Source organism: Capra hircus, chromosome 13 (assembly GCF_001704415.2).
Source record: "Capra hircus breed San Clemente chromosome 13, ASM170441v1, whole genome shotgun sequence".
Taxonomy (NCBI): Eukaryota; Metazoa; Chordata; class Mammalia; order Artiodactyla; family Bovidae; genus Capra; species Capra hircus.
Window position 1 is genome coordinate 10,736,486 of NC_030820.1, and position 14,636 is coordinate 10,751,121.

The window sequence follows — 14,636 nt, forward strand, 5'->3', positions numbered from 1 at the left end:
TCATGTGGGACTCTGCATTCCTGATCTCCTTTTTTTCTTTGTGGTACATTTCTCGTCAGTGATTCTTTCAGTACAATCTTTTTTTTTTTTAATTGAAAATAGACATTTTATATTGTTTGTACAAGGAACAGTTTCAAAATACGAATCTTATAATATGTAGATATAAAAGACAAGGATATAAATATAAATGCACATCTATAGAAAAACATCACCAAGTTAAGTTTTCTTCTTTCTGAATCCTTAAATCTAGAGGATCGACTAGGCATAGTCTCTCTCTGCTCCCTTTCCATGCATGCAGAGCACCTGGCCGAGAGAAGGTTTTACAAGCTGAAATGCTGGTGTCATCCTTGTTAACACCTCCCAATCCAGGAGAAGTCTTGTAGTTCACTTGGAGCCTCAGGTATGTTTCTTCTCTGTAACCTGCAGGTCAGGCTGAGGAATGGGATTGAATCGAGTGGACAAGCTGTCCTGAATAAATGTCATGATGAAATAAAAGCCCTGATTGGAAGCCCTGACGCCTTCACTCCCTCCTGGGTAACTGTTGACGGCTGGGACTTTGGGAACTGGGCCTTATGCCAAGGGCAGACAGGCAAGGCAGGCAGACAGCGGGCATCTGTCCTGAGCCCAGAGAACCCACTGGTAAGGGCGATGCTTGAGCTGGGCCGTCGGTAAAATGACGGCCAGATATTTCCTCATCCTGGGGGTCTTTCCCCTGGGGCCAGCGCCCCAAGTCTTCCCTAGGTCCTCTCTGGCTGGGGAAGAGCTGGGCCTTCACCGTGGCTGCTGGCCTCGGCGTCCCCGGAGCCTCCTAGGCCATACAGGTGGGTTTCCGTGTCCTCCCCTCTGGCATCTGCCCCTGTGGTCATCGGCACACTCTCCATGCTCTCCATCTCAACACTGGGTGTCTGGTGGGCTCGCCTGGAAAACAGGACAATTGACAGAGGAGAGATTGTGTCAACAAACAGTTCCTTTCGGACACTCTGACGGAGAGCACCCGGACTGCCTCCACTCACAGGTGGCCTTTAGATCTTATTTTGCATTTCACCCCTTTGTCCACCAAGTTTTACCAGCACTGTGGGGGCAGCTCCCCCCGCCTTGCCAGCCCCCTGCCAAAAGGCAGTGGTTCCAGTGCCAGGTGCCATGGGAGGAGTGAGTGACCAGGAGCCTAGCCAAGCCAGCATCGACAGTCCTGATAAAAGTGATGTAAAGGTTATAAAGCTCACTCAGTCACGTCCGACGCTCTGCGACCCCATGGCTGTAGCCCCATGTCCATGGGACTCCACTGTCCATTGGATTTTCCAGGCAAGGGTACTGGAGTGGGTTGCCATTTCCTTCTCCAGGGGATCTTCCCAACCCAGGGACTGAACCCAGGTCTCCCACATTGTACACAGAGACGTTACCATCTGAGCCACCAGGGAAGCCCGGACATTTATTTAGTAAGTGTTAAATAAACAAATATATTAATCAGTTCTTGAGAAGCCAGGAGTAGGGGATGCAGAGAACCTTAATCCCATGCCTCCCCACCTGTCACTGGATGTGTGTTTTAGGTCCTGAGTATGCGGACCTGTAGGTTACACAGTCTGCCTCCTGAGAAGAAGTAATTTTCAGGACACTGTAGAGTCAACACCTGAGCGCCTTGGAGTGAGGCCTAAACTATAAATCAGAACTCTAGGCCAGTTTACAAAACCAATTTTCTAAAACCTAATTTGTTGAATCGCTAATCTACCTAATAACCCATTTGTAAATTAATCAGCTTATGGAAAGAATCAGCTCACCACACGGCCAAGCAGCAGTGTTTATCATGTTTACCAGTTCTTAAAGATACATTCATGACTGTTACCATAAGTACAGTCAGTGAGTATTGATGTACTCCTTTTAGGAGCATATTTATTGGTCATATTTATCAAATTTACAAATTCTTTGTAAGAATATATTTTTAATGTCTTCTTTAAAAATATCGTGTATTTATTCTTTTTTAATATCATCAATGAATATATTCTATCCCCTAAGAATAATTCTAAATACATTTTATGTAGAAATTATTTAACTGTAATGATATTCTTAAAATCCTTTTAAAAGTAATTTTCTATTTCGCAAATATTTTAGCATTTAAGGAGATTTTTTTATGAATTTTTAAGTAAAATATCAGCTTTCTTTTCTTGATTTCTAGACTATGATGTTTATGGCATTTCTTTTTGGTTAGGGTGATATTAATAGCTTTTGAAGATGTGTGTGAATATTTTGATAGCTTTTATATTTTGGCTTTGCAGTGCCATTTCATGGAATATTCATTTTGTCAAAGTTAGGCTTGATGAGTGATATAATCTTTTATTGATATAATATTTAGGAAGAAATTTTTGTGACTAGTAATTAAAAGTTTAGTTTCAACACACCTGAAATGTCTGGAACAGCCATATCACTATGGAATGGTAAAATACTGGCTACCAGCTGATGGAAGTACAGAGTCAAGGCTAATATGCTATTTGAGGCTTTTATAAAGAAATAGTAAAAATGCCTAAAGATTAGAAAAATAAAAGCTGAAATGTCAGCAAGTGGCAGAAACAGTCTTGCTGAAATATAGAATTTCTAGTATTAGAAATCCCAAGGCCAACACGTATGAGCCTATTTATGGGGACGTGTGTCCATCTTTAACAAGTACATTCAAGAGGAACAATCCGTAACTATATCATACAAACCGCACGTCCATCAAATCAGTTACTTGGCACATTCTTTCCTTCTGAATTGGCTTTTGGTGAATTGGCCCCATGCCGTCCATTGATTTCTGGCTGCCTGGATTCTGACCAGTGACCTGCAGGCTGCCTTTGGACAGTGAAGGGAACGGCCTGATTCAGTGACCACTTGGCCTGGACGCTCCTTTTGCTCAGCACAGAGTGGGTGGGATCACCCACATCTCCAGCCAGGAAAGGGTCTTCCTTGGCAAGGGCAGACCTAGGTCATCAGATGCAACCCTGCTCTTGGGGGAGGAAGCATCTTGTCCAGCGTGGGTCTCCTGTGCTACTCACCTTGACATCAGGCAACGTACCAGAAGAAACACCAGGCACACTGCAAAGACAACAGCGACAGGTATGGAGACAGCTGCTGGAAAGAGAGCAGAATGAGTCGGCACCCTGCTCAAAGTCCCAGCGTTCCTGAGCCTGAAAATTCTGTACAGTTTACGCTTCTGCAGACAGATCCAGATGCCTTCCCAACCAGCTCACAGTTACTAACAGATCCTAAGATCCACGCTGTTCTGACTGTTCTACATCAGGGCAGAGAGGACCTCCTTTCCTGCCAACACAGCCACAGTGGTTGTTTGGGAGTTGTTAGGGAGGGTGGGACCTTCATGTGGAAGCAAGAGGGCTGGGCCCAGGAGCAGGTGAAACAGTACTATTTTTAAAACACTTGTATCAGTCAGAAGCTCCCAGCAGATTTGGCCAGTTTGCCTTAATATTGTGAAATCTCCCTGCAAAAATCACCAACGTGCCCTGCGTCTAAGATGACAATCTGGGGCTTCCCTGGTGACTCAGTGGTAAAGAATTCACTTGCCAATGCCGGAGACATGGGTTCGATCCTTGGTCTGGGAACATCCCACTTGCTGCGGAGCACCTGGGCCCAAGTACCCCAACTACTGAGCCTGTGCTCTAGAGCCCAGGAGCCACAACGGCTGAGGCCCATGCACGCCCTAGAGCCCGCACTCCACGAGGAAGAAAGCCACTGCAACGAGAAGACTGAGCACTGCAACCAGAGAAAGGTCCACACGGTAATAAAGACCCATCGCAGCCAAAAATAAGCTTTAAATGATTTAAGGTGACAGCTGAGCAGCTGCAGACCCAGGAGTCTCACTGTGGCTCAGGAGGCATATTGATCACCTGGAGCCTTGAGCTTTTCAGACCTGCGCCTAGACAGCCAGCCACAACCATGTGTGCAAGGACTTGGCCTTAAACTACTCTAACTGTCATCAAAAACAGCTAGAGATAAGAGGAGGGAACATACCCACATTTCTGCAGGATAGGAGAGGAAACGGGCAATGTGTAACGGAAGCTTCAGAGAAGCTTCATTCCTTTTGACTCTAATTTCACTTCTAGAAATGTATTCTAAGAAAATGGGAAATGCATACACAGGAGTAGTCACTAAAGCATTGTTTAAAATAATTTTTAAAATGTTAATCTAAATCTCTTATCAGTAAACAGTTAAATGAAATGTGGCATACCCATACAATGGAGTAGTATTCAGCTTTTCAAAACTTTGAAATCTACATTTGTTAACACAGAAAGATGTCTACAAAGTCTTAAGTGAAAAAGCTGGTTGAGATAAAAATGAATAAAAGAATTTCCAGTAAGCCATGTATGTGTCCATATACACAAAATAGGCTTGAAGAATATATGCCAAGTACTAAGTAATTCTTTGGGCTTGTAGATAACTTTATTTTCTTTTTTAAAAAGTTTGCATTCCCCCCACCCCCGGATCTTTTTGCAATGACGCTCTAATCAGAAGAGACACTAAAGTTACAAAAACAAGACTACTTTTATTTACCTAAGTAAATAAAACTTAGAAAAGCTATTCCAAAAGAAGTAAGAGAAAACATGAGAAATTAGTGAACGTTGTTCTGAGCTTCTAGATTAAACATTAATCATCATCATGACTAAAAGACAAATTTCTTAGCAGAGATGTTGTACCCTCCAGTAAACGATTCCTTCACATTGACTAATCAGGTTGGCATGCATTTACTGTTCACGGAGAGATTTATTGGAAAAGGAGAGCTGATGTTAATTCTAGTTCCACTTTCACAATGCTGCTTCCTGTTCCTAACTGAGAATAGAAGCTGCAGACTCAGGCTCAAGGGCAAAGAGGGGTCCTGAGCCAATGCTATGACAAAGCAACTTGAATTCAGCCCCTGGAACTCAGACACTTGATTCCTTCCCTAGTTATTTCCAGGCAAATGTAGTAAAGAAATTGAAACAAGAATCACCAAATTTAGTAAAGAGATTGAAACCAGAATCACCAAAACAATCCATTAATGCATCGGCTGTCATGTTTTCCACCCTTTTGTGTTTCCTAGCAGGCTGCGTGGGTTGGAGAAAAAGGAAAAGAGATTTGATGAGACAGAGAAGGAAGGAGGATTAGCTTGAGAGAGGAAGGAGAAGCTGGATTATTGCACAGGAGGCCAGAAGGCAGCAGCCCCTGCCTTGCCTTCAGCCTACAGTGATATTGGGTCTGCAGTGGAGAAGATGGCTGAGGTGGCCAGTGGACCATGTTCAGTGTGGGTGAAGGAGTCCTCTGTAACCACAGTGAGGTACCACCTCATGCCAGTCAGAATGGCCACCATCAACAAGTTGACAGATAATACTAATTTGAAAAGATATGTGTACCCCAGTGTTCATAGCAGCGCTATTTTCCAAGTCAAGACATGGAAACACCCCAAATGTCCGTGAACAGATGCATGGATAAAGAGGTGGTATTTATGTACAATGTAACATTGCTCAGCCATACAAAAGAATGAAATTCTATCATTTGCAGCAGTGTGGATGGGCCTAGAGTATATTATGCTTAGTGAAATAGGTCAGAGAAAGAGAAATACTGTACGATATCACTTATATGTGGAATCTAACAAATAATACAAATGAATGTATATGTAAAACAGGAACAGACACAGAGAAAACAAACTTGTGGTTACCGAAAGAAAGAGGGAAGAGAGGGGCAAATTAGAGATAGGGGATTAGCAGATAAAAGCCACCATACATAAAATCGATGAGCAATAAAGATACACTGTACGGCAGGACTTACAGACAATTATCTTGTACTAACATGATTGGAGTGTAATCTACAAAAATGCTGCACACCTGAAACTAACATATTGTTGTAAATCAACTATATTTCAGTTTTTAAAAAATGTTCTCTGTGCATATCCAGGGAATTGTCATTTCTTGGCAGTACCTGCAAACTAGCTCAGTCAGACAGTAGGGTATCTGACATGCTGTGTGCCTGCATTTGCTGGAGGCAGTTATGAAACAAGAATGTCAACACCTGAGTCCCTGACAATGGTCTCTCTTTTGTGTCTTCCTGTACTGAGCACATAGGAAGTGCTGGGTTCAGAGTGGGTAATCGATAAATACTTAATTGATGGAATTAAACCATTAACCTTCTGCAGGCTAAAGAACTGGAAAAGGTCAGTTTTCATTCCAATCCCAAGGAAGGGCAATGCCAAAGAATGTTCAAACTACAGCACAATTGTACTCATTTCACATGCTAGCAAGGTAATGCTCAAAATCCTGCAAGCTAGGCTTCAACAGTGCCTAAATCGAGAACTTCCAGATGTACAAGCTGGATTTAGAAAAGGCAGAGGAACCAGAGATCAAATTGCCAACATCCGTTGGATCATAGAAAAAGCAAGAGAATTCCAGAACAACATCTGCTTTATTGACTACGCCAAAGCCTTTGACCGTGTGGATCACAACAAACTGAAAAATTCTTAAAGAGATGGGAATACCAGACCACCTGACCTGCCTCCTGAGAAATCTGTATGCAGGTCAAGAAGCAACAGTTAGAACCAGACATGGAACAACAGACTGGTTCCAAATAGGTAAAGGAGTATGTCAAGGCTGTATATTGTCACCCTGCTTATTTAACTTATATGCAGAGTACATCATGTGAAATGCTGGACTGGATGAAGCACAAGCTGGAATCAAGATTGCTGGGAGAAATATCAATAACCTCAGATATGCAGATGGCACCACCCTTATGGCAGAAAGTGAAGAGGAACTAAAGAGCCTCTTGATGAAAGTGAAAGAGGAGAGTGAAGAATCTGGCTTAAAATTCAACATTCAAAAAACTAAGATCTTGGCATCTGGTCCCATCACTTCATGGCAAATAGATGGGGAAACAATGGAAACAGATATTTTCTTGGGCCTGAAAATTATTGCGGATGGTGACTGCAGCTATGCAATTAAAAAGCACTGCTCCTTGGAAGAAAAGCTGTGACCAACCTAGACAGCATATTGAAAAGCAGAGCCATCACTTTGCCGACAAAGGTCCATCTAGTCAAAGCTATGGTTTTTCCAGTAGTCATGTATGGATGTGAGAATTGGGCCACAAAGAAAGCTGAGTGCTGAAGAATTGATGCTTTTGAACTGTGGTGTTGGAGAAGACTCTTGAGAGTCCCCTGGACTGCAAGGAGATCCAACCAGTCAACCCTAAAGGAAATCAACCCTGAATATTCACTGGAAGAATTGATGCTGAAGCTGAAGCTCCAGTACTTTGGCCACCTGATGAGAAGAGTCGACTCATTGGAAAAGACCCTGATGCTGGGAAGGATTGAAGGTGGGAGGAGAAGGGGATGACAGAGGATGAGATGGTTGGGTGGCATCACTGACTCAATGGACATGGGCATCACTGACTCAATGGACATGACTTTGAGCAATCTCTGGGAGATAGTGAAGGATAGGGAAGCTTGGCATGCTGCAGTCCATGGGACTGGACACAAAGAGCTGGACACAACTGAACGACTGAACTGCAGCTGAAGGACATGTAAAGTGCCATTTGCTTTTTAATGAGAAATCTGCATGTTGTTGCAGCTTAGGACCACATCTGGCACAAGATAGGAGCTCAATTTGTATCATTTGAACAGACGAATGATATGATATAGAGGTAGTCCCTTTAAAGGCTGAGCATGTAAACTGCAGCAGGTGTACTTCTGCTCTGAAAGATGGAGGTATATACAGTCTGAAAAATGAACCCTTCCCCTCGGGTGCACTAAATGGACATGGCAGTGTAAACGCCATCATAGCTGACATTCTATCCTTTTATTTCACAACCTGGAATCTTCAAAAATAGCCTAGGTAAGGAGCAGAGACAGACACTGGAATAATCAAATAAGGTTACTGATTACAAAACAAGGCTGCCAAGTGAGTGCATAGATATAGAAGACAGTGAAATGAGGACCATTTCCCTCAACATGTATTAAAATGTTAGTGCCCTCAAACTCCAATGAGTATTTGCTCACTCACTTATGGAACATTTGCTATTTACCATTCTGTTGCACTAAAAGAGCCACTTTTAAAAGTTGTGAAAGGGACTTCCCTGGCAGTCCAGGGGTTAAGACTTCCCCTTCCAATACAAGGTGCGCAGGTTCAATCACTGGTCGGGGAGCTAAGACCCCACATCCCTCAGGGCCAAAACCATAAAACAGAAGCAATATTGTAACACATTCAATAAAGACTGTAGAAATGGTCCACATCAAAAAAAAAATCTTTAAACACATAAAAGTTGTGATAATCATTTATATAATTCATTTTTTATGAACTATACTGGTAATACCAGTGGACTGATTAAAACATTACATTAATATCTACTGAGCAACTGCTATGGTAAAACATTATTTATATCATCTTCCAAAGATGATCAATCAGTGGCTTATTCTTGCAGAAACAGGAGCGCCTACCAATACTCAAGGTGTCATGAGCACCTCTTGTACCTGGCGGGACACACTCCTAGGTCCCAGGTGGCTGGGATTGTGTGTGACAGGCATACTTTGGAGAAACTGTTCATCACTAAGTGTTTCTAGACACCTAGCAGGGGTTTAGTTTTCATTCCTACCTTCTTAGCCGATGAAAATTAAATGGATCTCATTTTCATGTCTTTGCTGACTAGGCCTGCCTTATAGTTAGTGTTTACATTAAGCAGTCTGGAAGAAAGAAATCTTATTCATGCCACATAAAAGATTTAAAGTGTTTTTTTTAATCTCTGTATTTCCACAGTTCCTTGAGCAGAGCTATCTTTGCCTACTGTAGGTATTCAGTTAATGTGTATTATCTGGCATTTTAGAATAAGGGAGAGAATTTTTGATATTTTATTCCAGTGAAAGTCATGAACTGGAAAGAAATACAGATTAGATCTCATAATAAAATAATTTGGAAATCCACATTGGGAAAAAATTGGCCCTCAAATTTTGTAGGTTTTTTTCTTTTGGATATACTTGCACAAGGGCTTCCCAGCCAGCTCAGTGGTGAAGAATCCACCTGCCCCTGCAGGAGATGCAAGAGACTGGGAGGTTCAGTCCCTGGGTCGGGAAGATCCCGTGGAGAAGGGGATGGCAACCCACACCAGCATTCTCTCCTGGGAAATCTCCTGGACAGAGGAGCCTGGCACGCTATTGTCCATGGAGTCACAAGAGTCAGACATGACTTAGTGACTAAACCAGCACCGCCACCAAACTTGCACATGTGTGAAGCGATACAAGCTTTTCCAATGAGTCCTCCTTTGGTACATAGCCCGAGAATGTAAGGAACTCCAAGGCCCAGTAGGGGTTTTGGCTAGATACATGGTGGCAAATCCATATAATAGAACATCCTGAGCTGTTGGAAAGAATGAGGTGGTTTTTTCATCTATTGATGTGAAAAAATTTCCAAGACATACCATTAGGTAAAGACAAGGTGCAGAATAGTGAAAATAATATACCTAACTGTATCGTGTATCTTCTACATGCTATTTACAGATTGAGTCTCTCTGAAGGATATCCTGAAATCTAGTAGCAGGAGTTCCTGCCTGCCTGCAAGGGGACTTTCAGTCAGAGACGGGATTTTTACCTTACAGCCTTTTATAACTTTTAATTGTTAAGCCCTGGGCAAATATTAACAGTTCAAGAAAATGACTAAAAAAATGTAAAAATCTGTAGAAAAATTAATGTAATATGTGACACAAGGAGAAAAATTTGGTCATCTCTCTTACTTACTGGCCACCTCTTAAATGATAAACATACTTTTGTTTCAACGTCGTTGTCATTAAACACCACAGTTTTTCCATGAAAACACTCTCCAGAGAGCCTTTTAAAAATATCTTGCATTGGCATATGTTTCAATCGTTCTTAAAACCATTCTAATCAACTAAATGCAAAAATGACCAAAGCCAGTTGGTTTTTACCTAGAACACACTTGATGCAGATAAAATATAACTACAAAAACTTGAATCATTCTCTAGCCAGGAAACTTGTGAATAGAAATTAGAAATTAATTTTTGCCTGCATTGAAATTATAGTTTTCTTTCCTCACTGAAAGCCTGCATTCCTCCCTGCTTCTGTTCCCTTGCATTTCTTGCATTCCTCCCTGCTTGTTTCCTTGCCTTTCTCCCTGCTTCTGTTTCCTTGCATTTCTCCCTGCTTTTGTTTCCTCCCCTCTCCTTTTTCCTCTCTCTCTTCCCTTCCTCTTCGTCTTCCATTCTTGCAAGCACTTTTCCTTTTTCCTCCTTATACTCTCTGGGACTTTCTCTCCCAGCCTTAAAGTCATGTCTTCTGTAAAGATGCCTTTTATACCAAGAACGCGAACTTCTTGCTCTTGAGTGTATAGTGCTAACTCCCTGTGAAAGATAAGTGCGGCTGATGGCAGAACATCATTTAATGATGTTAACTGGTTTTCCAGTGGGTCCTGAATGACAGTCTAGCCCCCACTTAGTAGGCCTGAACAGCTGCACGAGGGTGGCCTGTGGTGCACTGACCCTGGCTTCTGTACCAATCGCCTGACAGTGAGAACCTACCAACATTAAGATAAATAGCCAACCTAGAATTCTGCACACACTGTAAATAGCGCAGTCAAGTAACTCATCTACACAGAGACACTTCTGAGAGTGAAAGGGGCAGCTGTTGGTGACCACACTGGAACAGCAGGAGTAAGTCAGGACCGTCCAGCACCCTGGCACTGAGGTCCCCTGAACAGACACCACCACTTGATGCAGATAAAACATAACTACAAAAGACCAAGGAAAATACTCACCGGTCACAACGCTGGGATTGTGCTGATATGCACCTGCAGGGAAGAGATTACAGCTCAGTTATTGCCATGGTCCTGAAGGCACTAATTTCTCTAAGCAGGAGAACTCCGGGACAGTTTGGCTCTCATCTTAAAGCCCTGAGAAATTCACAACCAGCAAAATCAGACTCACTTTAGCACAGAACCAGGATCACTTGTTTCCATGCTGAGCCATGCTTAGGAATCAGAGGCGCATTTACAGAACATGCAGATTACCCAGAGAGCGTGCCCCTATCCCTCCACCGTGATTCCAGATGGCAGAAAGCGTCCTCTGTCCTCTCATGTCAGGAGGAGGCAGATCTTAATCAGATTTGCAGCAAAGGCTCTGCCATGCAACTTTTAGTGTGGGCAGAGACAGTTCCCTTCCCTCTGAAGCAGGGTGGAGCATAGAACAGAGGCTGGAGCGAGAAGGCTGTGGCAGAGAGCAGGAGGCAGAGGGTCACGCAGTCACCCTGATTGTGGATTGGATGGTGTGATGTGATCGGCCTGCTCTGGATCTGCACCCGCGTCTCAGAAACAGCCCCTGGGAGCTGCGCTCTCCTCCAGCAGGCAAAGCCAGCACTAACCGGGCGTGTCCTGCAAGGCCGGGTGTGTGTGTTCCGGAGCCTTGGCTGCTGTCTGAGCTGGGACGTAGGTGGTCTCCTTACTGACTACCCCTGTGGTTCCCACAGGAGGAGCTGTGGACGGCAGCCTGGAGCCTGGTCCAGTAGTTGGCCTTGTGGCCACTTTGGTGTCTGACTTGGAAGTAAGATCTGGCTCTGCAGGGGAGTGCAAGACATGGACAATGAAAACATTGAGAACAGTGTCTTTTCTCAGCTTCAGAAGAGAGTGGACCAACACCTTCTCCCGTGAGCCCACCCCGGCCAGCCCTCTCCTGGCAAACTCCTCCACAGCTCCAGGGGAAGATCCCTTGAGTGGGTAACATCTTCGTCGGTTCTGAATGGCCAAGAGGCTTTTGCGGACACTAGTGGATTTATGACTATTTATCATGGGCCACATAAGCTAACAATCTCAAAGATTTGAGTAGAATCAGGCACTGGAGAAGTGGTTACCAGGAGACCCAGCTCAGACAAACAAGTGAAATTGGAGATTTCCCTGGTTATCCATTGGATAAGTATACACCTGCCAATGCAGCCAACAGGGGGTTCGATCCCTGGTCTGGAAAGACCCCTCATGCTGTGGAGCAACGAAGCCAATGCACCACAACCGCTTAGCCCGTGCTCCGGAGCCCACCGGCCTCAACTGCTGAGCCCGTGCTCTGCAACAAGAGAAGCCACGGCAGTGAGAAGCCTGAGCCTGCAGCTAGAGAGCAGCCCCCGCCCACCACAGCTAGATAGAGCCCTCACACAGCAATGAAGAACCAGTGCACCCAAGAAGGGAATGAATAAAATTAGTTAAGAAAAGTGGAACTGTACTTGCCAAAGACACCAGGATGCTAATTTTAGTTTACTTTTTACATACTTGCACAAAACTTTTGAAATAAGGGGAACCTGGGATTCAGCCCACCTGACCTTTCGAGAGTGGACCTGAGGGATGCGTCCTGGCTCGGCGCCCATCTCTGGGAGGAGGCTGAGCCGCGCGCCTTGCGCTGAGGTCCGTGATCTCCCGTCCCACAGTGGCCAGCAGCTGCCACAACCTGTAGGCTGCAGTGGCACAAGCCTGCTGCTCTGTTTCCATGGTGAGTGGGTCTTCCAGGGTGAGAATACAGTCCTGATGAGCCCAGCCCTGGAGGCGAAGCTGTGAGGGCACATCCCGGGCTACCCGGCCCCCTGGTAGGGCCTCTGCCCCATGCTCTCCCAGCCACGTGCGCGGAGGAGTCAGCGTGCCCTTTCACCCTCTGTCAGCACCTCGTAGGACCTAGGTGCTCTGCACACCATGCTGCCCCTGACCCGGAGCAGGCCCGTGAGGTGCCCCTGGTCACAGCACCCGCCCTGGAGGTTACAGTCACACCTGAGATTTCCCTGCATGGCTGCAATCTGCCAAGTGCTTGGAGCATGAAGGCCAGGCTGAGAGAGGCCCCTTGAGCCAGGTGTGACTCAGGTCAAAGGGGTTGTGGGCACCCCAGCCTCTTCTTCCTGTTTGTCATCGGCTCAGTAACTGGAAGGAAACCCTTGCTCCACCCCTCCACCTTCCCTTCAGCGATGGTTCTCAGCCCTGGCCCCCTGAGGAGCTTCTGGAGCTCCAGTAACCAGGTGCTCCCCAGACCACCCAGAGTTCCAGGAGGTCTCAGTAAGCATCCTCAGTTAAGAACTGGCTCTCCAGGGAGGCAGCCCGAGAAGCGCTGTCAGCCACTGTGGGATGGCTGTGACTGGAGGGAAAGGAGGGGACGGGGCCAGGAGAAGCCCGGCACTGGGGCTTGCCTGATGGCTCAGTGGTAAGGCAGCCACCTGCCGACGCAGGAGACGCAGGTTTGATCCCCGGCCCAGGAAGCTCCCACATGCTGCAGGGCAACTAAACCTAGATGCCACAAATAGTGAGCCAGCGCACTAGAGCCCTCGAGCCACAACTCCTGATCCACGAGCTGCAACTTCTGAAGCCTAGGCGCCTAGAGCCTGTGCTTCCACAGCAAGAGAAGCCACAGCAACGAGAAACCCATGCACTGCAACTCAACCCTTGCTCGCCACAGCCTAAGCATCAACAAATACCCAGCACAGCCAAAATAAATAAAGAAAAACCTCACACTGGGTAATGGGCCACAGAGAATCAGGAGTCAAGAGAGGGTGTCAGAAGACACAGGGCAAGTCTTCCCAGGATATTTTGCATCCAAGAGCTCAGATTTTCTTAACAGTGCAGAGGAAACTAGGGTAGAGTTTGCCTAAGACTTGGTCAAAATGCAGAACCCTGGCAGCTTTGTGCAAGCGTGTGTACCAAAACAATCACAGGTAGGGTTCTTGGGAGATGGTGTGCTTGGGTCTCTCCCAGTTCTGCACGTCTTGCCAGTGGAGGTGCCATCTTTTCAAGGATGCTTAGATGGCCTTGGCAGGTGGAGACAGTATCTCCCCCCAGAGCACAGGGCAGATGTGTTCACACCAACAGTAAAACATCAGGTTCCTGCTCAGGCTCCCTCCTCTCCAGGGATGTCCGCCACCCACACGGGCACCTGCTTAGGCCTACTTAAGGCACGTGTGGGTGAGGGACTTGATGAGACCTGCCAGTGGCCTGCTGCCTGCAGTGCCAGGCAAGAGAGTCCTCTGTCTCTGATCCAGGAGGGTTGGGTTTTCTGCCAGTGCCCATGAGGCCTAAGAAGGCTGATATGCAAGGTGGGCAGAACCTCAGCCCCCACCCCCCCTATTCTCAAAGCTACGCATCTACCACGAAGTGTGATCTGGCCTAGTAAGAGTGGATTTTAAACCATTATGAAGTGCGCACCCGTGAAGCCTGGTTGTCCGGCAACTTTGGCTTAAAAGAGAAAATGAAGTTAATGTCAGTTCTTATCCTTGACGTGAATAAGGGGTGTTTGCGGTGGAACCCTGGCAGTGGTTCACGGATCTGCAGGCTCTCCGTGGACCTGAGGGCAGCCGAGGATGGGAATCCTGAAAGAGTCTGCGGCATTCCTACCTTTTCCGGAGGGGGTGGGGCTCTCTGGCTCTGGGGTCAACCCTGTCGGCGCTGCTGTGGAGGGTGGCCTTTGGTGACTCAGGGAGGGGTCTCCTAGAGAGAGGATAACCACACAGCATTTATGATCCCAAGGGTGGAACCTGGGGTGGCTTCAGAACTGGATGTAGATAAAAGAATAATAATAATAAATGTATACTTTAAATAAATAATACGTTTATAATTTAAAGTGGACACATCTGGCCGCCCAGGTCTGGCCAGACACACAGGAGATAAACAGCTGTT

General features: G+C 45.7%; 1 protein-coding gene across 4 annotated transcripts in view; it reads right to left on the minus strand.

The window, feature by feature from the left end:
- Positions 1-14,636, minus strand: part of IL15RA (interleukin 15 receptor subunit alpha) — a 36,309-nt gene continuing 21,673 nt past the window's right edge. Inside the window, exons 3-7 of one of the 4 annotated variants that reach the window (XM_018056949.1) lie at positions 14,355-14,447; positions 11,363-11,554; positions 10,761-10,793; positions 3,024-3,099; positions 1-918 (exon numbers count right to left, since the gene is read on the minus strand). In XM_018056949.1, coding sequence (XP_017912438.1) covers positions 738-918; positions 3,024-3,099; positions 10,761-10,793; positions 11,363-11,554; positions 14,355-14,447 — 575 coding nt within the window. In that variant the 3' untranslated portion in view covers positions 1-737. The remainder of the gene's footprint in view (positions 919-3,023; positions 3,100-10,760; positions 10,794-11,362; positions 11,555-14,354; positions 14,448-14,636) is intronic. The other 3 variants (XM_018056946.1, XM_018056948.1, XM_018056947.1) reach the window with 3 other exon arrangements.